Source organism: Rhinolophus ferrumequinum, chromosome 16 (genome assembly GCF_004115265.2).
Source record: "Rhinolophus ferrumequinum isolate MPI-CBG mRhiFer1 chromosome 16, mRhiFer1_v1.p, whole genome shotgun sequence".
NCBI lineage: Eukaryota > Metazoa > Chordata > Mammalia > Chiroptera > Rhinolophidae > Rhinolophus > Rhinolophus ferrumequinum.
This window is the reverse complement of record NC_046299.1, coordinates 49,271,699-49,297,520: the sequence shown is the minus strand read 5'-3', so window position 1 is coordinate 49,297,520 and position 25,822 is coordinate 49,271,699. Positions and strand designations below refer to the sequence as shown.

At 53.3% G+C, this 25,822-nt stretch overlaps 1 protein-coding gene across 3 annotated transcripts in view; it reads right to left on the bottom strand.

The window, feature by feature from the left end:
• Positions 1-21,146, bottom strand: part of SLC29A3 (solute carrier family 29 member 3) — a 43,673-nt gene extending 22,527 nt beyond the window's left edge. For all 3 annotated transcript variants that reach the window (XR_004425363.1, XM_033131286.1, XM_033131287.1), the window contains exons 1-2: positions 21,063-21,146; positions 17,511-17,809 (exon numbers count right to left, since the gene is read on the bottom strand). Coding sequence is in view for 2 of the 3 variants with exons in the window: in XM_033131286.1 (XP_032987177.1) it covers positions 17,511-17,809; position 21,063 (300 nt within the window). In the remaining variant the exon portion in view is untranslated. The remainder of the gene's footprint in view (positions 1-17,510; positions 17,810-21,062) is intronic.
• Between the last annotated feature and the right edge of the window lie 4,676 nt (positions 21,147-25,822).

Below are 25,822 nucleotides of genomic sequence, written 5' to 3'. Positions count from 1 at the left end.
CACCTGTGCCCGCGCACTGCTGGGCTGTCCCCTCAGAGGCTCTTGCTCCCTGGGGGGCTGGGGGAGGGGTCAAGTAACATTCTCTGTAGGGTGGGGAGGTAGAGCTTTGACCAATGAGAGGCAAGAGAAGGGAAGGAGAAGAGAGAACTTGCTTGCCCCTCCTCTCCCCCAACCAACTGTTCTGAAATGTGGTGGGTCCATGTGGCGTCTCTGAAAACAGCCCATGTGTCTGAGCAGGCAGCTGTGTGTGGTTGCAGCGCTGTGGCCAGCCCAGAAATATCGTAGCCTGCATTTCTTCTCTTCCATCCCTGCCTCACTTCCCTTTTCCTGCACTCTTACTTCCCTAGGCCTGCACTCCCTGAGAGAGTGTTGGCACACAAGGCGTTGCCTCAGTCTCTTTGGTAAAAAACATCCTACACTGCAGGGCCTCCATTCAATTCTTGATTACGCACTTTGCAGATCTGCAGCTGGCATTTCCTTCCTGGGTCCATCTCATTTTCTTCCAAGGGTGTTGGGGCTACCTTCTCCCGTTTTACACAAGGAAACATTAAGGCATTTGAATACTGGTTCAAACTCATTGCAATTAGAATGGTAATGGCACTGCCCCCTCCAAAGCAATCTATACCATCCACCCCAGAGGGTGAGTTTATGTCACAGTGTTCTGGGATAATTCATGCCATAGTTCACCGTCACACGGGCCTGATTCCTGAGAGCTCCCTCAAAAGGCGCTGCTGTTATTTATCCCACCAGGCTCCCTACATGGTCGATGAACATGGCCTCTACCTCCAGAGGTGAACCCAAGGCCCCCAAGGCCAGCTCTGGCCACGGGAGAGTAGAGGAATGAGAAGACCACCAGGGCAATGGCACTGGGCCACCTTGTGCGACAGCGGAGGCTGTGTTTCGCACAACCCCAGGGGGCCTGTCCTATAGATTGCAATATGAATGGAGCCCCTCAGAGGTGTGCAACATGGCAGCCCTGCTTACACAGCCCACAGAAAACCGACAGCCCTGGGCTCACTCTCGGCTTTACGTAACTGGAAGACCGTCTGTGATTCCGCTAGAAGGCAGAGCAGGACATTATGAGATGCGGAGGCCTCCCCGGGCAGGCGTCTCTGCCTCAGCAGGGAGACCCAGAGGCTGGCAACCCCACGTCCCTCAGCCCGGCAGGGTAGCCACTGTCCATCCAAATCAGCGTCCCTTCTCATTTTAGCCCATCTTTTATTTACTGAGGATGTGGCAAGCCCCTGCATGCCCAACACCATGCTGGTGTTTGGTGTACAAAATTAAAAGGCAAGGTGCCCGATGCCCCCAGAGAGCATGTGGTGTGGTGGGATCCTCCAATGGATACGAGGCGTGGTGGAAGGGGGCAGGTGGGGGCTGGGGACTCCCCACGGGAGTTCTCTGAGAGACTGGAGGAAGTGTGCCAGGCACACTGGGGAGGTGGGGTGCTGGCGGAGAGAGAAACAGCATTCCAAGAGGAGGGAAGCGCACATGCCCAGGCATGGAGAGATGCTTCTTTGTCATTTAGGACTCCAACCCAAGTTTATTTGTTGGAACAAACTCCCAAATGCTTTCCTCAGCATCATTAGGAATCTGCTGAGCTGAGACAAACTGCACTGTTGTCCGTCCATTCCATCCAAACACTCTGGGGAAGAGACAGGAAAGGAGCCGTGGCACCCACCTTGCTCCCTCAGGGTGCTAATGAGAGACTGTGGCCCCATGAGTCACTATTCTGAATTTTCCAACCCAATGTGAAGTGAGGCCCAGCTTTGATGAACAAAGAGAAAAACTGCTCCTCGAAAGTCTCATTTAATCTCCCTGCCCTCCACTATCTCCCGTTCTCTGCAACTACCTGGGGCTCAGGAGAGCTCAGCACCTGGCTTCTAGCAGCAGTAGGTCATCGAAGGTCATCCTTGGCACCTGTTAGGTAACCCAAGTACGGAAATGGAAGCCCCACAGAGTTCCAGGTAACTGACATTTGAACGAAACTGCTTACATGTTGCTTGCACAGACCTCAGGGCATTTGCTCTTCACACAGCCTGTAAGAGGAAGGCAGAGCTGGGATTGCTCCCATTTTACAGATAAGAAACCTGAGGCTCACAGAGGTAGATGATTGCACAGAGGTGCACACCTGGCAAGTTCTGGGGGCAGAATCTTCTAATGCAGGGCAGGGTAGGGATGGGGTGGGGAGATATTTATCATCATGCCACCAACTACTCTAGCCGAGGCAGCCTTCCTCACAGACACACAAGCCCAAACACTGTCACCGGGATTGCATCATGTCACTTGGATGCCCAGTGGCTGGGACTGCCAGCCCACATGCCTTCCCAGCAGAGAGTGCGGACCAGTTTGAGGGGTGTGAGGTTCCATTAGGATGGCGTCTTCCCTCTGCCCTAGGCCTTAAGTACAGGGGACCTGCCCAAGCCAGCAAATGATGGGGATTTGCTCGCCTCTGCCTGTTAACTCTCTCTTCTCCTTAAACCCCACTGTCCATTCCCCTGAGCATTTCCACAGGCCTGTGGATCTGAATAGTATTAAAAGGGAAAAAAAAGATTAAGAGAAAAGCCCTCACTTCTGTCAGCCACCCGAAATGGATGGACACGGTCCGCTGATAAGGACAGACCATGTTAAAGAGGATATTATAGCCGGGAAGCACCAGGCAGGCTTCTAGCTTCTCTTTGGATTGTGCAAACCCAGCAAAGCCCCCCAGGTTGAGTGGAGGGGGGCTCAAAACCCAGCCTGTGGCCAGAGTCTGGCCCAGAGGCGCCTGGTGCCAGAGAGGAGTGGAGAAGCCGCTTGTGGCCTGAGCATGGGGCATGCGATTCACTTGCACTAGAAATGAGAAAATTCGTTTTCATCAGTTATACTCTGGCCCAGTTTGTGAACACCAGGAAAGGGGAGAGACGCTCTTCAAACACAATTTAAAAACCCACCGGAGCCAGCTGGCCAGATGTGAGGCCCATTTTATGACAGGGAACATTTCCTCCCCTCCGCCATGCTGAGAGGCTCCGTGCTAAGCATCTCTTCTGGAAGAATTTAATTCTGGGCTCAGAGTCCAGGTAAAGAGGTTTCTTCGGGCAGGGAGGCCCCAAAATGAGCCTGTTTATCTCTGGCAGGCCCTGGTTAAGCTTCTTCTCCCCCGAATGCCATTTGGGCACTTTGAAATAAGTGCAGCAAATTAGTCACGAGTTGTGGCAGACGAGCTCGGTGCCTGGGCGCCTGGCGGCTTCGGCGAGGCAGCTTTGTGCAGCCCCCTCATCAAGAGCGAGGCAGCAGAGGCAGCCGGGCTCCTGCAGGGAGAGAGAAAAAGCGATTCAAGCCTGGGGGTGGCAGCTCGAGGCAGCAAAGCGTTACCTGGATCACAGGGGCATGAAATTAGCAGCAGCGAGCAGGCTGAAGCCAATAATAGTTTGCCATTGCAAACTTGCTGCTCTTGGAGAGCCAAGTTCTGTGGCCTGGGATGTCGCAGGGGAGGCACCCTCACCCTGGCATGGGCCAAAGTCCTTCCTGGGCAGGCTGAGAAGTGAGAAGAAGGCAGGTGTCCCCACAAAAGCTGCAGCTGGCATCCTATCTGCAGGTTCCTAGGCCCCATGTTTGGGGCACTGGCCCAGGAAAGCTAATGGTATGTGGCTGGGGGCATGGATGAGTGGAGAGGGCCACTAGGCAGCGTGGCAGGGGCAGTGCCTGTCCCAGGGGCCATGCAGGTGAGGGAAACAGGATCCAGATCAACCTAGGTGTGACAGGGTGGCCAGGGGCCCAAGAGCAGAACAAAGCCGGGGTCAGAATCAGGCAGCTAAGGCCTGGCAAGGAGCTGGCCAGACAGACCCAGCCACTGTAAGGACAGGCCCCATCAGCCCTCTGATGCTTGGGGATCTTCAGGCCCAGAATCCCTGGGGCCTCTCTAATTCTTGCTCTTTAAAAGCTTGGATGGGATGGTGGGCTGAGCCCCCCGCGACTAGACTGAGAACGGCAACTGGACTTGGAGCTGAGCTGCACCCTCCGCAACTAAGATGGAAGGACAACAACTTGACTTGGAGCTGATGGGTCCTGGGGAAAACACACTGTTCCCCAACAAAGTCCTGGAAATACACACTGTTCCCCTTCTCCAATAAAATCTTTTTTTAAAAACAATACGTAATAAATAAAAGCAAGCTTGGAGTTCCTCCCCAGCTGCGGTCCTTTTCCATGTCTCCTTTGGAATCCCCACCAGAGGATAAGCAGAGTCCCTGAGGTTTTCTGCAATAAGCCTTCACATCCCCTCTCCTCTGTGTAAAGCTTCTGGGGGCACTTCTCTCTTCTTGGCAAGAAGGTGCTCTTCCAACACCTAAGCTGCCTTCTTAGAGACATGCACGATGAATTCTCAGCTCCCTTGCCTGCATCTTCTCTCTCTCCTTCACTGCTGCTCCTTCCTTCTCTTCTGGCTAAGGGGCTCACTCAGGTCTTCCTTGGGCAAAGAAAAAAGTCCTTTGACTTCGCTGCCTCCAGCCCCTCCTTCCCTTTGCAGCCATGCCCTCTCTCCCTCCCTCCCTCCTAAGGACGTACCCCTCCTCGGTGGCTCTGGGGAACACTCCTTCAAAGGGTCCTCTTTGCAGCCCATCCACCACTGAAGCCTGATCAGCCTTCATGCTCCTGACACCACATTCCACCCCGACTATAATGGGTTGAATAGTGTCTCCCCAAAATTCATGTCTGCCTAGCACCTCAGAATGTAACCTCCTCTGGAAATAGGGTCTTTGCAGATTTAATTAGCTAAGTTAAGATGAGGTCACAGTGGATCAGGGTGAGTCCTAAATCCAATGACCAGTATCCTTATAAGGAGAGGGGACACAGAGGCAGAGACGGGAGTTATGCTGCCACAAGCCAAGGACGCTAAGGATCGTTGGGAGACCTGGAAACAGGGAAGGTTCTTCCTAGCGTCTTTGGGGAGTGGCGCACGGTCCTGCTGGCCCCCTGAGCTTGGACTTCTAGCCTCCAGAACTGTGAGAATACAATCCCTGCCGTTCTAGGCCACCCAGGTTGAGGTGCCCTGTTACAGCAGCCACAGGGAACCACACCACACCTTCCCGCCAGCACGGCCCACTTGGACGTGAAGTCCTACCTCCCCACACCTCTCCTCAGCAGCTTAGTCCACCTCTGCTCTCTCTGCCACCAGAGGGACCTCCTGAGCCCAGCCTTAGTTTCCTCCTTCCCTAGGTCCTGCAGGTGCTGTATATAATCCGGCCTTGGGAAGCTCGCTCCCCTGGCTCCGAAGACCTCCAGGCCTCCCTTGGTCCCTGCCTCCGGCACAATTTCCACTGCCTGCCAGACCTCCAGCCTCAGTGGCGTGCTGAGCCCAAGCTCCAAGCTCCCAAATCAAAAGCTTTGAAGAGAACCCCAAGCATCACCTCCTGGGGCTCCATGGCCAACCCTCCTTTCTTCACGTCCCCTCTTCAAGTTCCTTGGGGTGCCCTTCACCCTCACCCAAGTCAGTCACGTGGAACCACAGCTCCATCACCTGACGAGGGCTCATGTTCCCAGCCCACCCCCCACCCACGATTACCGATTACCGGATTACCGATTACCGGATTACTGATTACCGGATTACCGTCTGCTGGCCCTGCTGTCAGCCACTCCCCCAGGTTCCTGCCTACCCCCTGCCTTCACGCAAGGGCTGCGCTCCTCTGCCTCCCCGACTTCAAGCCTTGCCGTTTCCTTGTCAGCCTCACAGGGCCCAGCTGCTACACCCGCTTCCCCACAGAGCCATGCCTCCTGGTCCCGCCTCGGAGCTCCTCAGCGCATTGTAGCCTCTCTTTTGGACCTTTCTCAGGACACCTTGGGGGCTCTCGTTTGGGTACATGATGGGAGAGGTGGAGGTGAGGGAGACGGGGAGACTCAGGGATGGTCTCCGGGAGCGGACGGACGAGAGGTGTTTGCTCCAGAAGGTACGAAGGAGCTACGGAAGGCCTCTGAACGGCAGAACGCTATGTTAGGGCAAGGCAGAGGGACCGAAGTAGGAGCCAGTGGCTGTGCACTTATCCGTTTATTTATTCACTCACGAAATATTAAAGGCAGTTGGACTTCCAGAGTTCATTCACGTACTCGGCAGATAATGGGTGAGCACCTTACATTTGCCCAACCTGTGATAGAGGATGAGGATGCAATTATGCTCTAGTGGTGGAGGCAAAAAAATGAGTACACAGCAAGTCAGGGAGGAAAAAAAGACCGCAGTCTACAATAAATGCAATAACAAGAAAATAGAGCCTAATGGGGGAACTGATGTTGGCAAGGGTAGTGAGAGACGACCTCTTGAAGGAGGTGCCGTCTGAACAGAGACCCGGGGATAAGTTATGTGAGAAGTGAAGGGAAAAGCTTTCTGGACAGAGGGAATAGCATATAGTTGGCCCTGAAGCAGGAATGAGCTTGGTGTGTTCAAGCAACTGGAAAGCCAGGGTGATCGTGGAATACAGAGAGTGAGGGAGAGAGGTGGGGCACCAGGCTGGAGGCACCGGCAGGGCTGGGGCGCCCACTCTCAGCACACACTCACTGAGCCCTCCCCACGCTCTGCTATTCTGAGTGCTTTTCACATATTTACTCCCTCGATTCTCACAACACCCCTTTGAGGGAAGATTCATGTTGCAATGAGGAAACTGAGGCTCAGAGAAGTCAGGTACTTGCCCAAAGTCACACAGCTCAAACCCAGCCCTCTGTCCCCAGAGCTTGTACCCTAACTTGGCACAGTGGGTAGCCTCCTACTGTATGTCTTAAAGAGATCACCTCTGCAGCCTCCATGGAGAATTGATGGAAAGGGGTGCTCTGGGAGTCAGTGGCCCGTGAGGCTGAGCGAGGCCAGGCTGACAGCCGTGGAGGGGAGAGTTAAAGACACCTGAGTCACTTCAGAGGTAGAACTGACAGGACTTCCTGACAGACTGAATGTGGGGCAGAAGGACAGAAGGAAATAAAGGGTAACCCTTCAGGCGTGACCAACTTGGAGTAAGTAGGGTGCACTATGAACCGGGCAGGGAAGGGTGTCTGCTCGAGTGGAGTCTGTGGGTGCCAGGGAAATAATGACCCCACAATGAGATTCCACAGGCCTGCGTGCAGGACCATGGGGCAAAGTCCTGGGATGAGGGTCTTTCGTCTGTCCCCTCTCTCCCCACCAGCCCAGCACCAACAGGACAGGACCGCCACAAACACGTACTGATTAACTCATCATTGCGCACGAATGTGTGGAGCTCAATAGATATTCTAGGCACAGAGAATTTTCAAGTTCCTGCTTTCATGGAACTGATGGTCTGGTCAAGGAGACAGCTGGCAAATGCATAAACAAATAAGCAGATAGTACGTGCGGCAGTGATGAGTGTCAGGAAGAGAAATTAAGCAGGGCAAGTCCCTCTGTCACAGATCTCAGGACACTAGGGCAAGAACTCTAAGGGAGCATCTCGTTCAGGCGTCGGCAACCCACCTGCCCCCGGGGTCAAATGTGCACCTCGGGTTTTGGTAAATGCTGGAAAACGGTCCCTTCCACTACTTGTTTACAGATTATCTATGGTGGCGTTCACTCTACAAGGGCAGAGTTGAGCAGCTGCAAGAGATCATGTGGCCCACAAGCCTAAAATATTTATCATCTGGCACTTTACAGAAAAAGTGTGCCAACCTTGTTCTTGTTTCTTAAATGAGGAAACGGAGCCCCAACTCACCCAGCAAATTTGAAACCAAGTCAGAAACAGAGCCCAGCTCTCCTGAATCCCAGATCTTCCTACCACAAAGGGGGAGCACAAAAAATGGAAACATCATTTCTGTCCACCCTTCCACCTCCTCCTCCATCAAACCTTCGCCCGGCTCCCTAACAAGGGGCCGAGCTGGCCTCTGATTTTCATCCTTTTTGTTCCCCCTAAGCACCCTCAGACTAGAGCCTTAGTAGGCAGAGAAGGGGCTCAGAAACGGATAGAGGGAAGGGTCAGAAAGACAGGGAGCCCCGTAAATGCACAAACAAGGGATCCCGACCTCTAAGGGGTGAGAGCCGACTGGGGGCTCCGTCACTGCTGATGCTCAAGCCAGCCTGTCGTTCCTCCTCCGCAGCCTGGCCATGTGGTCAGGACACGGAGGAAGAGCCTTCCAAGACACTCCCCACGTCCTCACACAGCCCTCAGCTGACCGGGGCGGCTTCTGCAATCCCCAGAGGGCCAACATGTGTCATGCTGCATCCCAGGGACAATGGTGGGAGTACCAGGCTCTGCAGCATGTGGGTAAAAAGGAAGTATTCTGGGGTGCTCTAGCTGCTCTCTGCAGAAGGAAATCCAGGAGCACCACCAAGAAGAAGGGGTCCTCAGTAGATCCAGCTGACACTTCTTCACCCAACATGCTATCTCCCCTAGGGGGAGGCTTTCTCTTTGGAGGTCCACCTGGGCCAAAAACCATGAAACCCCATCAGCTTTTATAGGCCTTCAGTGCACGCCAGCATGTACACACATGCACGTGCACACACACACACACACACGACACAAATACACATATGCACAGAGCACCCCCAAGATACCAGCAAGGGCCCCTCCACCCCCAAACCGCTCCCAGACAATGATCCCCGTAACAAAGGCACCAGCCACAGACTCCAATTTGGTTCTGCTCTCTGGGTACTAGCAATGATCAATCACGTTAAGGAGACACTCGAGCACTTAAGGCTCAGGCCATGTTCTAATTTGTCGAGGAAATCGCCTCTGGATTCTAAGGACGAGCGTGGGAGGAAATAAAATCGAAGGGGGAGGAGGAGCGATCGATAGCCCAGGAGGACCAAGGAGCAAGGCACGGGTGTGGGGGGACCTGGCTGTGAGCACACGGGGAGAAAATAAAAAGAGAACTCGAGAAGTCTGAGGCCACCAAAGCATGACTGACAGTGTTTCAAGTAGGGCTTTTTCTCTCCCTCTGCAGGAGGCAGCTCGAGCTAAAAACAGAAGAAAAAGCCATCACAGGTATATTTACTAGGAATGGCATGCTGGCTGGGTCTGCATTTAGAAGCAGAGGGTGGACAAGGGAATAAAAAAAAAAAAAAGACTTACTTTTGGTTCTAATTTTTAAAAATGATTTAGAGTAGCCATCCACACTAACCCAAGCCACTGGGCAGCTGGGGAGAGGGACCAGCCCTCTGCGTGGCGGCCACTCACCCACACCCTGCGCAGGAAGCCTGCAGCTCCATTCTATCCTGCCTGACCCCTAGACTAACCCGCCAGCTCCTTTTCTGGGACAACAGGGCTTGGGCAAAATCCTGCCTTAATACGTTGTCATGGGTTGGGGGAGGGGTGTTTCACTCACTGAGCAGCATTCTTTGGAATTCTGCTCTGAGAAAGTACATTGCCAAATGGAGTCTATGCATCTCTTCCATTTGGAGAAATCCAAGTTACGCTTAGGAGAGTCATGATCCAGCTACACGCAGAATAGTGCACATATCTCAAGGAACAGCATGTGGCAAGAGGAGGTAGCTCCCAGATACCTGCCCCCCTGCCAGCTGGCCACATCAGGAGCACCTGGCAACAGTGGCCAGGCCCACCCTGGCAGAAGGAGCCAGCAGGGCAGAGTCTGAGATTCTGGGTATTTGCCAAGTGCCCCCCAAAATATGATGCCAATTCAGATACCCCTGGGTTGGTTGCACCCTCCACCTCTTGTCTTGTGTTTGCAGGCCCGTGGCATCAGCAAGTTATTTACTGCCTCCACTTTCCTGCTCTGTAGAATGAGGGCAAAATGCACCCTCGTGCCTGGCTGTGAGGTTAGACGCAATCAGGTGGAACACGGTTCTTCAAATCACAGGTTGCAACCCACTAACGGATATGAAATCCACTCAATGGGATAGGCCCAGAATAGTATTTCATTTGCTGTTTGGCTGCCTTCTGTCCTATTCCTAAAGATGAACTGTTCTGCATGCTTTTCTGGGACCCCCCTCCACTGTGCACCTGAGCCTATGCCCTGTCTGCTCACGGCTCTCACTCAGCTGAGTCCTCTTCTTCCTCAGCACCTGTTTCTCCCTCTCTGCTGGACTGTTCACATTGAGCACACACTGGCTGCTATTTCTCCTGTATTAACAACAAAACCAAACCAGAAAATCGGTACCCTTCTCGACCGCACTTCCCCTGTAACTCCTGCCTCACTGTCTAGAACAAGAGTTTCAAAGCAAAAGTCCTAGAGACAGTTCTCCAGGCTTGCTGTCTCCAAGATCCCTCCCCCACCCTCTGGCTCCCAGTCTCAGGTCCAGCTTCTGCTCCCTCCCCCACGACACTGCTCCCCAAGGCCATGAAGGACCTACACAAGTTTAAAATCCAAAGGTAGACTCTCCATACTTAGTCTGGGTGGCTTATAAGCCACTTATAGGTTCAGCACAGATGATCGCATGCTTCCCCTTGAAAACTACAATCAGAAATTTTTTTGAAGTATAGATGCTGCTTCACGAAACTGTTGTTTCCCTTATGAACATGTAGGTTTTGCACATGGGTGAAATGTGCACTGGAGTCAAAAGCCGTCTGAAAACATCTGAAAACACGGACATGGAGCCCTGGATTCAAAGCATGGAAAACATGGGTGCAGATGGTCTGGTGTGAGTCCCAGGTGTCACTTACTTTGTGCCTGGGAACAAATGACTTACATGTTTTGAGCCATGGTTTCCTGCCTTGTAAAATGGGTATAACACCACATATCCCTTAGGGCTTAGGAAGGACCAAAAGGGACCATGAAAATAAAGCCGCTGGCACACAGAAGGTTGCTTAGTAAGTACTGTGGAATGAATGGATAAACCAGTGCCCTTAGCACAGTGGCTGGCACATGGTAACGTGAATGTTACCAGGGTTCAGCAGTCTTCGCACAGCAGCTACCACGTAGGAGGTATCAGGACTTCTCTCCCAGCAATCTCTGGCGTGCTCTGGAAATGCTGCCAGAGGTTCTGTGTGCACAGAGGCCCAGGGGCCACACAGCAGGTGACGGTGCTGCTAGGACAGGCACTGAAAGAAGTCCTGCTCCCAGGCTTTCAGAGGTAAATTACCCGCTGCTCTTAAAACTCCCGGAGGAGGTCATGCTCCATTCCCTGATCCACCACAGAGAGGTGACGGGTCCTCACGGCGACAGCAGCACAGAGGAGTGGAGGCCAGGACACCTCCCTGAAGGGTTTGCCTCGCCTCCTCTTCATGGCTTCACTTTCTCTCGCTTGTATCACCCCAGGTGCTAAGACATTCACCCCAGGGCCCAGTCGGCCCTACTGCTCCTTTTCCAGGAGCCTGAGAAATGGGGAGGAAGAGAGTGGCTATGCGGACCCCGAGCTCCCACCAAAGGGAGCATTTACCCAGAGGAAGGGCCATCGCCGACTGGTGTGATCAGTCACTGCCCATTGGGGACTGAGCAGTGAGCCATAGCACAGCCATAGAGAGCAATTCAGCAAGCCTGAAGCGTTTAGACAAGCACCAGACCCTGCGTCCACTTTCCTGTGTAAGGGTCCCAGTGAGGCCAAGGAAAGCCATTCCTGGGACTTCCAGCAGGGAGGCTGCTCTAATTCTCCAAGGAGGGAACCCCCGCCCACGCCCCCCCACTGCTAACTCTGACAACCTGCACTGCAGGAAGTTCTTCCAGAGGGTTCACCTAAGTCTCTCATGATGCAGCCTAAGCCCCTTCAAAGAGTGCTCTGGTGGAAGCAGAGAACAGCTGCTCGTCAACCCCCTAGTGGTAACTTTTCACTTGGATCATGCGGCTGCATGTGGCCTCACCTGGAGAGCTTAAAGATGCTTCTTCCAAGGCCCCTCCTTAGACTGCATCAGAATTGGGTGTGTGGTGCACGTACTTAGGCTTTAAAAGCTCCCCAGGTCATTCTAGGTAGAGGGAGAGGCCAGAGAGCACGCTGGTTACCACTTGCTAACAGATGACCTTGGGTCACGGACCTAAAATTGGTGAGCCTCAGTTTCTCCATCTAGAAAGTGGGGATGATAGTGCCTAACTCACCAGGTTGTCCTGCAGATGAAGATGGCAGGCCCACTGGTGGGTGGGCACCGGCTGCGCGGCAGGGACTTCAAATCAGCAGGTCATTGCCAAGACTTCTGATAATCTGTCCTCCAGTGTCTTCTTCTCCACACTAGCTCATCCTGGTTCCTTTTAAATATTCCTCCCTAAACTGGGATGTCTGCCCGTAGTTGTAAGACTAGCAACCAAGTCGTGCTATCCTGCTTCTTTGGGTGGGCTGAGGAAGTGGGCCAAGACCCAGGCGCTGTACATGAGGGGTGCCCCAGGCCCCTACCTGCTGAACCAGGTCAAGCCGGGTCACAGCCCTGCTGTAGGAATCCCACTTCATGTCTACACCAACCCACCTGAACGCTCAGAACTCCTTTGGTGGTGGCCCCTGTGACCTCCACGTCTTCTGTTGCTCCCTGGCAGAGCCATGCCATCCGTTTCTTGGATTGGGATGATAGGGCTTTCCTCCTCAGCCACACAGTAACTAATGCAAAGAATACTTACTGTGTGCGAAGGTGTGCTGTGCCCTGTGCGAGCTGCTCTGGGGCCTCGGGGTGTCCAGTAAGAGAGCTGTAGTCACTATCGCCAAAGAGCTACGTGTTTCCCCGAAAATAAGACCTAGCCGGACCATCAGCTCTCATGCGCCCCTTGGGGCAACAATTAATACAAGACCCGGTCTTATTTTACATTATAGTATATAAGACCCGGTCTTCTAGTAAAATAAGACTGGGTCTTCTATTAATTTTTGCTCCAAAAGACACATGAGAGCTGATGGTCCGGCTAGGTCTTATTTTGGGGGACACGGTAACGGTTGGTGGAGGAGGCATCATCATCAGTGAAACAGGTGTTACCACCCATAGATAACAACAGCTCCTGCGTCACGGGGGTACTGCAGTCTTAATGAGACAAAGCGGACAAAGCGCTGAGGGCAGGCGCTCCCCCACAATAAGCACTCAATACCACGAGTTGTACGGTGAGAACCTGATGGGGAAGTACACTGGGCTCTGGGGACTCAGAGGGGTGGCAGCAGGGGACATTCCCATGAGTAAGACAGGCATCTGCCTCCCGCCCTGGGACTGGGCTGTTGGGACTCCCACTCTGGTCCTGGGAAGGATGGGACAACAGTCGATTGCCAAGTCGGGTCCTGGCCCTGCTGACACCAAGTCGGGCGATGGGTTCCAGCCGTGATCCGGTCATGTCCCGCAGCCCCCTCAGAGAGGGGCCGTGGGCAGGCCAAGGTGCACAGGAAGAACATGTTGGCAGGGGGCCATGGAGACCTCGTGACAGGGAACAGCCAGGAGAAGGTGCACTCTCTCTCCGGGACAGAAGGGAGGATTCCAGCTTACAGTCCCTGGCCCAGGGGCAGCCTGTTCAGGCCTGCAGGAGAGGCCACGGGGAGGGCAAGGAGACCCTACAGGGTCAGGGATGGCTTACAAACCCCAGAGCCAAGGGAGGACCTGGGGAGTAGGGGCAGGAATTAGGGATACTGACAGCTTGGAAGCTGGGTCCAGAATCCAGAGGTGGAGCCAAGACACCTACCTTCCAGGCTTCCAGGGTGGAAAAGGAAGCCAGACTAAGGGCTGGCTCAGCACAGGAAGAAAGTGTTTGGCAGAGTGTGTGAGGTGGTCCGTCTGCAGGACAGTCCCCTTTGCACCACTCTCTGAGTATGACCAATTTTGTCATCATCTCTCCACTTAAATTCTCTACAGCCCTTCCTAGCTATCCTGTTTCCCCGAAAATAAGACCTAGCCGGACCATCAGCTCTAATGCATCTTTTGGAGCAAACATTAATATAAGACCCGGTCTTATAGTAAAATAAGACCGGGTCTTATATTAACTTTTGCTCTAAAAGACGCATGAGAGTTGACTGTTCGGAGAGGTCTTATTTTCGGGAAACACAGTATGTGATTTGGGGCAAGTTACTGAACCTCTCTGAGCGCTGGCTTTTGCCTGAAACAACAGGGTTAACGAGCAACAATGCGTTTAACGCCCTGCCAGCACAGTGGGCCCACAGTCGGGCTCAGAAGATGACAGTCATCCTGGCTCCTGTCGCGCCATCTTTTCACATCAATTTTTCCTTGTTTTTGCTTTAGTATTTTTGGCTCTGGGTCCACAGGCCTGTGGTGGGTTCATTCAAAGTTCTTATTCCAGAGAATAGAGACAACGGGGCAGGTGAACAGGATGGTTTCTGAGCCATCCCCCAAACTGTTCCAAGCAGAAGGAAATGTGCCTGGGGTGGCAGGTGACCTTGAACGTTACATAATTTGGGGGGGGCGCGGGAGGGAATCTATGCAAATATTGAGTCACACTCCCCAGCCAATAGTATCCATCCCTGGGAAATATTAAAAGAAAAGTACAGAAAAACAACATCTAAACCCACAGCTAATTGAGTTGCAGGTGGCGGCTGGAGACAGACCCATTTGACTCTTCCCCTCCTTCCCCCAAAGTGGCCCTAAGGTGACAGAACAGACCAGCCGCCTCGCGCAGGGAAATCAGGAAGAGAGAGGAAAAGAATTGGGGAGGTAGGTGGCAGGAATGGGGAATTAGGCAAAGAAAAATAGCCCAGAAAATGCAGAAATGCCCCAGCACGCTTGCTTCCCAAACCTGGCCCATGAATCGAGGGGTGACAGGTCTCTCATCTCTGATGCCAAGAGCCAGTAGCTCCAGGCAGCCGCAGGTACTACATCTGCACCTGCCAGCACTTGGAAAGAGGCAATAAAGCATCGTAGCAGGGCCTGGAATGCTAAGTGCCTGCAGCTGGGAAGGGATCACCTTGCAGCGAGAGCAGCTCACAGCAAACGTCCACTGTGCAGCGTGTCCATTGTGCGAGGGCTGGGCTGGCTCCCACGGACTCACCTGTACTTCCTCTCCCGCCTCGGGCAGCCTGCTCCCAGGGACGGGTGGGGGGAAGGACAGGTGCACCTGTAATCTAATCCTGGGGGTTGCCCCAGGCTGGTGGCGGCTCAGACAGACGGGACCTTCTGGAGGAAACCCAAGCGGGCTGGGTGATTTACCTAGGCCAACAGAAACTGGGACGGCTGAGTCACTGGTAAATAAAAGTGGATCATAAAGCACCCGGCTAAGCCAGGCATCTGGAAATACACCAGGGCTGCCTCCCCCAAATGATAATAACGATAATAATGTTTATACAGCACTTACAGCACTAGTGCCAGCCCTGTTCTAAGTGCTTTGTGTGCAGAGTAATTCACTTAATCCTCACAACAACCCTAAGAAGCCGCTGGTAGAATTGTCCTCCGGTGACCTACCAGGAAGACCAGGCAGCACACAGGCTCGGGAGCTAAGAATAACAGAGGCAGGGTTGGAACCCATGCAGTCTGTTTCCAGAAGCCATGCCCTAGCCAGTGTTTCTCCAACTCTACTGTCAGTCACCTGGGGGGACTTGTCAGCATGCAGCTCCTGGCTCAGCTGGTCTGGGGCCTGAGACTCTGCATCACTAACAAGTTCCCAGGCGATACCTGGTCCGAGGACCACTCCCGGAGTAGGAGGCTCTAAATTACTACACTGTGCTCCCATGACACTGCTGCTGCTGCAGAAACGGGTTTAGACCGCACTGCTGTGGCCCCCGGAGGCTGCTATGAATTCCTCATGTAACAGAAACAGACCTCACAGGGTGTCAGAATTAAGGGGCCTAATTCAATCAGAATCTCTTGGGTGGGGCCCTGATGGGGTGATGTGTAGCCTCGGTAGAGTCCTAGAGGCAGACAACAGGGATAGTCAGTGTGTCAGATTCATTCCTACAAAACTGGGGATAGTTCCTGGGGGTTAGGTCAGGGATTTCAAAGGTGCTTTCAGAGAAGGGTGGTGAGCCATCTTCGGGGCCAGTTGAGGGGTATGACTAAGGTCTACTTACAAGTACCCTCTTCTTGTCCCCTGGCGTACCCCTGGAGGAGAGGGACAGCTAGCAACCCCCCAGGCTGGCATGCCTTCAGAGAGTCCATCCATGAACTTTCCACGAGCTTCAAGAGAGAGCAGACACTGGCCTAGATCGGCTTCGCAAACAGACTCCCAACAAAGAGTCACCGAAGCTGAGCCCTCTTCCTGACTGGGCCTGGACCTGGGCCTCCCATCCTACCTTCTGCCTGCCCAGCCGGGCTTAGCAAGAATCCTGCTACGTCAGTTTATAGAGAATCGCCTCACCCGTGACATCTGATCTCCTCCCACATCTGATTAAGTTCCTCATCCGCCACCTCGGTGTATATTCCCTTGGCCTGCCTGTAGCACCAATCCCTCTGCCCTTGGTGGCTCCTCTTGGTAATTTTCCATCCATTACTCACCTCCTCACTCTGCTCTTTGGCTACGAATCCCTACTTGTTCTTCAGGAACTTGGAGTTGAGCCCGATTTCTCTCCCTTATTGCAGTACTCTACAACAGAGCCTTCCTTACCATTTTAACAAGCAGCAGAATGATTTTTTCTTTAACACTAACCCCGCTCAAGGGAAAAGTCACCCCCCAAAGCGAGCAGCCCTGGGTGGCAGGAGGGGGTTTGGTGCCACTGCCAGCCAAACACAATGTAGATTCCTCACATTGCCATTCAAGACCTGGGGAATGAATTTAATGCCTGGGCAATGATCTCAAGCCTTATGTCTCTCTTATGTGCACCCCACATATGGCAAAAGTAGACGCTTTACTGTTCCTCATACACACCTGAACTTTCTCGCATTCTGCCCCTGCCCAGGCTTTCTCTCCCACCTGGACTTTTCTTCCCCATTCTTTTCACCTACCCGCTCTGAGTCGCAGCACGCGCTCCCTTGGTGATGACACTACTTATCCCCGAGTCTTCATTCCCCTCTGCCTTCCATAACTACACAACCACCCATGTTAGCTGGGTACATGGTTCTCTAGGATAAAGACTACATTTCCCTGCCTCCTTGGCAGTTCATATGGTCACATGACTTGCGTTCTGACCAATGCAAAGCAAAAGCAATGTGTGTCCCGTCCAGGAGTATTCTTATGCCTCTCCTTCTCCTCTTCCTATTTAATGTAACGGCAGGAGCTCCCACAGCCATCTTGGACTGTGAAGTGATCGTGAGCATAGAAGCTACTGATGGTGGAACTAGGCTCTTGACAACAGGGAACATCATACCAAGGATGGGCTTGAACATGAGAGAACAATTATTTTCCATCTTGGTTTAGCCACTGGTCTTTTGGAATTTTCTGTAACTCACAGCTGAACTGAATGTTATTAGATCCACCCTTTCAAGCCCCCGGGGGCACGAGCCCTGGATTCTGGGGTTACTGTACTATACTGCAGAGAACCATCATTTGCATCTTCTTCCCGAGTTCACTAGTAAGTAACCTGAAGGCTGGGATCGTGCCTTTTCCGTTTCCATCTTCCCTCGCCACACGAAGCACAAGGCCTCATACACAACACAAAGCGTGTCTTAGGATGGAACTGAATTCTTTCTGTTATACTCCACAGAGCTTCCCAATCTGCATGCACACCCTTAGCCTGCTGCAAACCTTCCTGCAATGGTGCGTCCAAGTAAAGCTGCCCTTTGCCCCATCCAGGCCACCTCCCAGGAGGAACATGCTCTTACCAGAATGTCCGAGTCTTCAGGTTCCTCCCCTGGGGCTGGGCTGGAGCAGTTACGGAGCTTGAATGTCCAGTACTCCTTGGCAGTGACAAAGAAATTCCATGGCAGGAGGCCGCCAATGCCCAGGCTGAAGAAGATGATGTAGGCGCCATTGAAGTGGTCCTTGGGCTTCTGCAGGCTGGGTGACGGATGATCCAGCAGCTTCTCAAGGAGCGCTGCCTGGCCGGCACGAAGGGAGCTGCTTGCAGTTCTGTAGGTGGAGTTTGAACTGTGACAAAAGTCATCCTCTGAGACAATGGCCACTGTTGGAACAGAGAGAGAAACAGAAACGGGGCAGGTGATCAGAAGCTGAAGCTGGTCACAGCTGGGGACTCACCCATCCTACAACACTGATTATACCCCCACCGTGGGGTCTGTGGAGTCACCAAAGCCCGCATGGCTAGAGAGCTTCCGGTTGAAGGGTCACAGAGAAAGGCAAGATGTCCAAACTGCAAGTGGCCCCCGCTCCCTGCCACTAGGCAGGGCAACGTCGTAGAAAACAAGTGTGGGGCCGGCTGGGAGTAAGGCAGTGCAACCTGTGGGGCCTATGGCAACCAATCCAGAAGGGCGAGCCTTGTCTTAAGGCCTTCACCTTTCCATGCAGCCATAAAAAAAGGAATTTGAACGCTTGACAGGCAAAGAATTGCTCCCTCAACTCTTCAACTTTATGTGAGAAAAGGAAGGAGCAGGAGAGTGTGTAGAACATGCTACTATTTATGCCAAACAATCTGGAATGGGGTGGGTGGGCGAATACTTACACCTATGTATGTGTATCCTCTGGAAGGATACACAAGAAACTTCCAACAGTAGTTGCCTCTGAGGAGGGGGCTGGGGACAGAGGGGGAGAGGACCTCACCGCATACTTTTTTGTGCCTTTTGAATTATATGAATGTCTTACTTGTTAAAAAGTAAAATTCTAAATAAAAACAAAGGTATTCAAATTACGTGACTTAAAAAAAAAAAAAAAAGAATCCTGCAGTGTCTAGAGCTGCCTCCTGAAGCCAGTTTGAGACATCTAATAGTCGACTCCCTCATTTCATTTGTGGGGAATGGAAGGTCACAAGCCAGGCAAACGGCCACCCCTAGGTTTTCAGCTCCTGCCTTGGCCCCCACCTCTGTCCATCACATCCCACCAGGAGACAGCCACTCCCAATCTACGGCAGCTCCTAAAACAAAGGGAAGATTCTAGGTTGCCAGTAATTATTGCCTCCATGGCCTTGGGCAACTCACCATGGATCTGAGCCTCAATTTCCCCATCTGCAAACCTAGGGAAGCCTTTTTATAATGGTTATTTATATCTGACTAGCAATGCCTGGCCCATGGTAGCAGCTGTTGCACAAACGTCAGGCTCTTCCCTGCCATGCTGGCTGGCTGGCTGGCTGGCTGAATTTGGCTGCAAGGTAGCATCCTTACTGCTATGCTCTATATAGCACCTAGGAGGTGGCAGCAGCTTGATAAATGGAAAACACTTTCATGAAGCTGAGGGTGGGACACTCTCGTCCCTTCTGCAGTAGCTTCCTCCTTACCCGATAAATCAATAAATAAATGCATCTCGGCTCACACGGGAGGCTGGCTGAGCCTTCCTCAGAGCATCAAGCCAGGTAGAACGGGCCTTTGTTCCCCGGTGAGATGGGAATACCCTGTCACCCAGGCACAGAGCTTTATCCGCTATTTCAGGAGCGCCTCACCACATTCCTCAGAATTAGGCAGCACAGGAATGATTGCCTCTTTTTTTTCAGCTGCAGAGAATAAGGCCTTAAAGACACTTGATTTGCCCCACATTCAAACAGTAAGAATTCTCAACAGTTAAAATTAAATTCAGTACTCATGCAAGCCAAGGTCTGTGCCTAGCCCTGGAGCCTGACAGCAGCCTCATGTGGTAGGTACTACTACTCTAAGACCTATTGCACAGATGAAGAGTGAGGCTCAAAAAGGCAGAGTAATTTGCCCAAGGTCACACAACTACCAAGTGGCAAAAGTGAAGTTACGCAGCCAAGCAGTCCGAGGCCCACACGGATTCCTTGGCCTCCTTGGGAGGAGGCTGTCTGGCGCTGTGAACCTGTGCCTGCCAGCTCCACGTACAGACTGACCTCCTTCCGGAAGGCTCTGTGGCCAGAGAGCTGTGAGCAGAGGTGAAGGCTGTCCTACAGGGCACCCTCATCAATGTCTGCTGAATGGACTCTGTGCGGCCAGAATATTCTCCCCTACTGAGAAGGAACGTACCCTGGAGCAGGCAGACAAGAGGCTGCCAGATGCCAGCATTCGAATCAGCAAATCTATTTGAAACTCTCTTGGTTGAACAGGGCCCTTTCCCAGGCTTCATTCACTGGGCAACTAGCACTAACAAACTAGCCAGACAGCACGGGTGTGGGCGTGCATGCACGGGCGTGCGCACACACGCAATTTCTAAATTAGTCTTTAAAAATGTAAAAATTATGACCCATGTAAGACAATACACAAAGGGCAAGTGGATCTTTCCAGGTGGTCCAGCTACAGGGGTGGGTGCAGGGGCCCACACCTGGCTGGGGACCATTCTCAGCTCCACGCATTTATTTGTCCAGGACCATTCAGCCTTGACCAAGTTTCTGAAGAAGCCAGGAGTTTTCTCTAACCCCAGTCGCAGGCCAGGGCACTGGAGTGAGCAAAGTCTCATTACTCTTTATAAAAGCTAGCTGCTGCCTTTTGGACTGAAAAGAAAAGGGAAGGTGTGGAAGTGCCCCAGCATCCCCAGGGTGGGCTGGCTTGGGCCTGCTGTGTTTGTCAAGCACCTGTAGGAGCTGGCCGGCCTCAGTCCTGCTCCTTTCCGGGTGACCTGGGGCAACGGGAGGCCCCTGCACAAAGAAGCAGAAAACTCCTGGGGCCACTGCTGACCCCCATCTGGAAACTGGGTGCTGGTTCCGAGGAGGTTTCTGACTCTGGCTGAATCAATCTCCCCTCTGCACCTTGATTTTCTCATCTGTGAAATGCGGGTAGATGGGCTGGTGAAGCTAACCTACGGGGAGGCATTGCTGGGGACCACAGGGCGCCACCCAAAGGCCACAGCAGAATCTGCCTTGGGGTGGTACATACTCCCACTCCCAGCCTCAGGCTCTCCAAGTTGGGCCAAGAGTCAGCCACCTTCTGGATACCTTGAGCTGACTGGTTCATACCCAAACCCCACCCCCACTCCCATCCAGGTGATGAGGTCCAGTCTCAGGAAGTCCACAAGGAGGAGGAAGGGAGAGAATCTGGGGAAGAAATAAGATAGAGATCCAGACAGAGGGAAAGTGAGAGCAGAGTGGAGGGACCGGGAGGAGAGCAAGGAGGAAGCGGAGGGTCCTTGGGAAGGGGGACAGAGCGGGAGGCGCCAGCGGAGGGGGCCGGCCTGAGGCTGGGGTCGGTCCTGAGCTCCGGTGGAGCAGTCACCAAGAGGGACCATAGCGGGAGGCCGCCTTGTGCGGGAGCTCAGGGGACTACCCGGAGCCTGAACAGCTGGTTGGGAGCCAGGCCCGCGCCCGACCTCCGGCCCGCACTTACTGTCGCCACCACGCCGACGCCGCTGCTACCTCCCCGGCCGCCAGGGCCACTGCGACGCGCGGCTCAGCTGGGCCGCAGGCCCGGCTCCACCCCCAGCCCCGCCCCCGGCCCCGCCCCCAGCCCCGCCCCGGCCGCCCACGCCGGCGCTTTTGGGTTTGCAAACTTCTTTATCTTTTCCCTGCGCTCCCGCGCCGGCGCGGAGACTACCGCACGCGCCCATTTCACAGGTGGAGAAAATAAGCTGAGGGCTGCTAAGTGGTTGTCCCCTGTGACGCTGGAGCGCGCAGTAAAGCCGCGTCTCAGGGCTGCTGCAGCGTGCCCTTTCTCCACCTTGCAGCCGGACCCCATCGTCTCAGCACTCCCCCTTTAGCTCCCAGAGTCCTCCGCCTCGCCCGCACCCACCTCCCCGCCCCCCACAAATGTAGAGGACTCCCTCGGATTGCAGCCACCCCCCCACCACCACCACCTGCTCCTCTCTGATCGCGGTGCTGTTCCACAACCCAGCGCCACTTCAGGGATGCCTCCTGTCCCAGAGTCCAGAGCTAGACCCAGTCACCCAGTTTTGCTCATAGGCTTCCTGTGTGCCAGGCCAGTGCCGTGACACTTTTCCTTGTCACTGCTCATTGTCTGGCTGAGGCAGAGGGGTAGCTGGGCTGCTGTGCGGTCCTGAGATCCACCCCACCCCACCCCACCCCACCAGGCTCTTCCACCAGCCTCCAGACCTTTCTGTATGAATTACAGGCCAAGGGGGCCGCTTTTGTCCATCCCTCTCAGCTGCGCCTTTACTCCCACTGTCTCATTAACCATCACACGCCCTGAGGTTCGGGAATAGTTTTACACCCAAAGCTGGGTTTGTAGAAAGCCAAGATGGGGCTGGCATGCAATGCCCACCCTCACTTCGGCCTCACATCCTCCTTAGCCCCATTTTACAGGGCACAAGTCCAAGACCTATAAAGTTCAGTGGCTGGCCCAAGGTCACACTGTAGTGGAGGCTGTAGAGTCACACCATTTTCTGTTCTAACACATGGCCCCTCCTAAGGGCTTGCAAGTGGATGGGCAGTGGGATAGAAGGAGAATGGCTTCTCACAAGGGGTGACCTTGGAGCCAAACCTTTAGGACACATGTGGCCCACTGAGAAGAGCACGGAGGATGCTTGCTCCAGGAGGAGCAGAGGGCTGAAGCAAAAGCAGAGATGAGAGCAGAGATATGTCCTTGGTGAGGCTGTGAAAATGGGCCCAGCTTGGGATGGCCCCTGAGAACCAGAATGGGTGTGCAAACATCACCCTGCAAGCGACAGGGCTCCAGAAGGATTTTCAGAGGAGGAGAAGAGGCCCCACTCGGGTTTTAGAGAGATGACCATGGTGACCACCGGCAGCGCTATGGACTAGAGGCTGAGGCCACTTGGCTGCAGGATCTGACTTACTTGTCCAGCCTAAGAAAACAGTCCCACATTTGCCAAATTTTCATTTTCCATCTTAATCCTTTTAGACCTTAAACCACACTAGATCCCAATCCAGCCTCCCTAACCCCAGTCAATGCAGTTTGCAACACTCCAGACCAGAACACCTGGACCTTACTTAGGAACTGGGGAAGGGGTGGGCAGGAGGAGGGAGCTATGAGGGCTGTGAACGCTGTTTCGGAAGATTTGGGGCCACCGTGTGGTTGCTGGGAGGAAGGCAGAAGTCTTGTCTTGAATCTATTACACATTTGCTTGGCAAACTTGGCTTCTGATTAGGTTATGTGACCTACAGATCCTACGACTAGCCAGATTTCCCCAAGATGCTCCTATTCACGCTTCATATACGGCGGAGACAATGCCGCTGTCCACAGCGAAATGACCAGCACCCAAAGGGAGGCTTGGAGCTGGGGATTGTGGCAGGAACTGAAGACCCTCCCCAGAGGCTGTCCCTGACTGGTACAGAGAGGATCAAGACCCCCTCTTGCTGCAGGCGGGTTTGGGAAGATGCCAGTGGCCCCCTCCTAGGCCCCTGTCAGCTTCGTACTGGAGCACCACAGATCCCCTCCAAAGTTCAAGAAGGTCAAGCAAGGTCTAGAGGTGGAGTAGAAACCACACCCAAGCTGAATTTGGCCTTCCAAGTCTGGGCGGATGTTTTCATAGCACCCAGAACTTAGCTTGGAAACTAGTGGCAATTCTAGCCTTCACATCCTGCCCTCTGCCTGCGCAGGTAAGGACAGCAGAGGTACTCCCAGTAAGCTTTCTGACCCCTGAGGCACCACCCAGTTGGCCAGTTCAGAGCAGGGACCTGCAGGACTTTTCCAGGGCCTGACGTTCTGTGATAGTAGCTGCTATGTCCTTGCAGCTGCCATCCATGGGTTTCAGAGGGTTAGTAGTTTTGGCTCAGCCATGCCATGGTGCCCTGGGAGGCCGTGCCCTGGGTAGTGTGGACATGTTCTCAGAGTCTCCTACACCCTGCCCCAGGCTCTCATCTTATAACCACTACTCCTGAACCCTGGTCATACAAGCCTGGGCAGGTACCCAGATTCCAGGCCCCTCCCCTGAGTTACCAGAACGACCCCTAGCTCAGGAAAGGAAGGGGCTTAAAATCCCCTTTGTGAATCTTGGCTTTAGATTTGTGAGCTAAGGGATAGTGGTAAAACTACTCACACTCTCTGAAACCCATGACTCGAGTGGGGCCATTGGGAGCATTAAATGAGTCCAAAGACGCCGTGCCCTCACTGCCAATTTCCTTCACTTCCAAGGAGGAGCCTCTCACCCCAAATATGGCAGAGAGTTTATTTTGGAGAGTACTTTGGGCCTTCATTTTAGCTGTCATTCCACCTGAAAAAAAACTCCTCTAATATTAAAAGCATTTTCATGAACATTCATTTTATCCCCACAACCCAGTGAAATGAGACTGTTGTCCCCATTTTACAAATGAAGAAACTGAAGCCAAAGAGGTGCAGTGGCTTCCAGGGCACACAGCTGGCAGCGATAGCGTGGCAGGCCCCAGAGCCGAGACTCCTTCATACCAAACAGGTGGTGAGGCTGAGGAGGGAAGGGACCGCACGGGTGACAAAAGTCCTTGGGTCCAGCGAGGACAGCGGATCCAGGGCTGTTCCTGGTCCAGCTCCCACATCGTAATCCCATCTCTTTGGTGCTTCAGTGCTTTCTCACTTGACTGCTTTTCTCCATGCAAATTCCTGAGTGGCATTCAGTCATTTTCATCTTTATCTTTGGAGAGGTGTGTGTGGGGGGAATGAGTGATACTGTTTCAGGACACCTGCTGAGAGAATCAGGAGCCCCCCCTCCAGTGCTCCCAGGCTGGGGGGGCTCTCTCCAAAGGGAAGAAAAGCCAGCCAACTTGGAGGGTTAGCTGGTTTCTTGGGCTGAGTCTCAGAAGGAGCTTGGGATGGCCTCCATCATGAAGACAGAAAGACGTGGGAGGAAACACTTTGCTAATGCATCCTCTGGGCTACTTCCCGGCCAGTGTGGGCTCTTCTCTTCTAGGATCGAGACAGATGGCAGTGGCAGTGTCTAGCTTGGAGCCAAAATGAGGCAGGTTGCTTTCGGCATATTCAGCTTCCCAGGGAATGTTCAAGGCTCTGGGGAATCAGAGCGTGAGGATCAGAAGCCCTGGGCTGTGATTCTGGCCCCACCTCTGACTAGCTGAGTGACCTTGAGCAAGTCTCTTCCCCCGACCCAAGTGCACTTCAGTGAAGTAATAAAAACCTCCCCTGACAGATTATCAGAAAACAGGGAGTGGGGTCAAGAAGGGGGAGTGAGAGAGGAGACAGGAGACAGAGATACAGGTGTTTTGACAAGACTGACTTTAGAGTAGACTGATTCCGGGACCAGGGAAGGGTGGGAGTGGCGGGGTTAGTGTGCACAGGTCTAGTGCCTGACTGGGTGCCTTCCCCTGGCCTGACATTGTTGTGGGCAGCCATGTAAGCCTTTTTGACAAGTGCCTAAGAAGTGGCCACAGGTTTCTGCCTTTAGAGTCCCCCGCTTTGTATCTGGGGTGGAGCTGAGGAGTCTGGGGCATTGCAGCTGAGCAAAGTTGATGACAACCACCCTGTATTTGCAAGCATTGTCAGAGAACGTCGGGGAGAGTGTCTGTAAACTGGAAAGTGATGCACCCCTACTGTACCCTCGATGTTGTGACATACGCATGAAGATAAAAAGGAAGGGGGGAGAAATAGGAAGAGGGGTAGAAGGAGGGAAAGAAGAGGAAGAAGGGAAGGAAAGAGGGAGGAAGACAGGAGAAGGAAAAAAGGAAAAACTCAAGACATCCAAAGCACTTCCCGCTGAGTTGATACTTTACAATCTCAGCCCTTTGAGAAAAGCATCCTGTCACTCCTTGGCTCTGAGATGCCCTGAAAGGTTCTGAGTTCTGGAGAGAAGCCGTCTGGCTATTACAAAGGGACTTGCTCCTGGCCCCAAGGAACTGGGGTGTGATGCCACAGATTGGCTGGGAAGGCCACCTGGTGTGGTGAACAGAACTGGAGCCAGCTAGACCTGGGCTTAGATGCTGTTTCTGTATCCCTGAAGTCAAGCCCCAGTTTCCTCACCTGATAATATCAACCTAACAGGCTTCTATGAGGCACAGAATAGGTGACCGATAAGTAGTGCTGACTGCTGTCAGGAGGTGAGTGTTTATTAAGCTCCCACTGCAGCCTGCGGATTGGCTGCAGTCCGCAGGAACCATCTCCTTGAGTCCAACATGCAAACCCATGAGGGAGGAACTCTAGCTAGCCTCATTTTGCATATGAGGAATCTGGGGTACAGAGAGGTTAATATC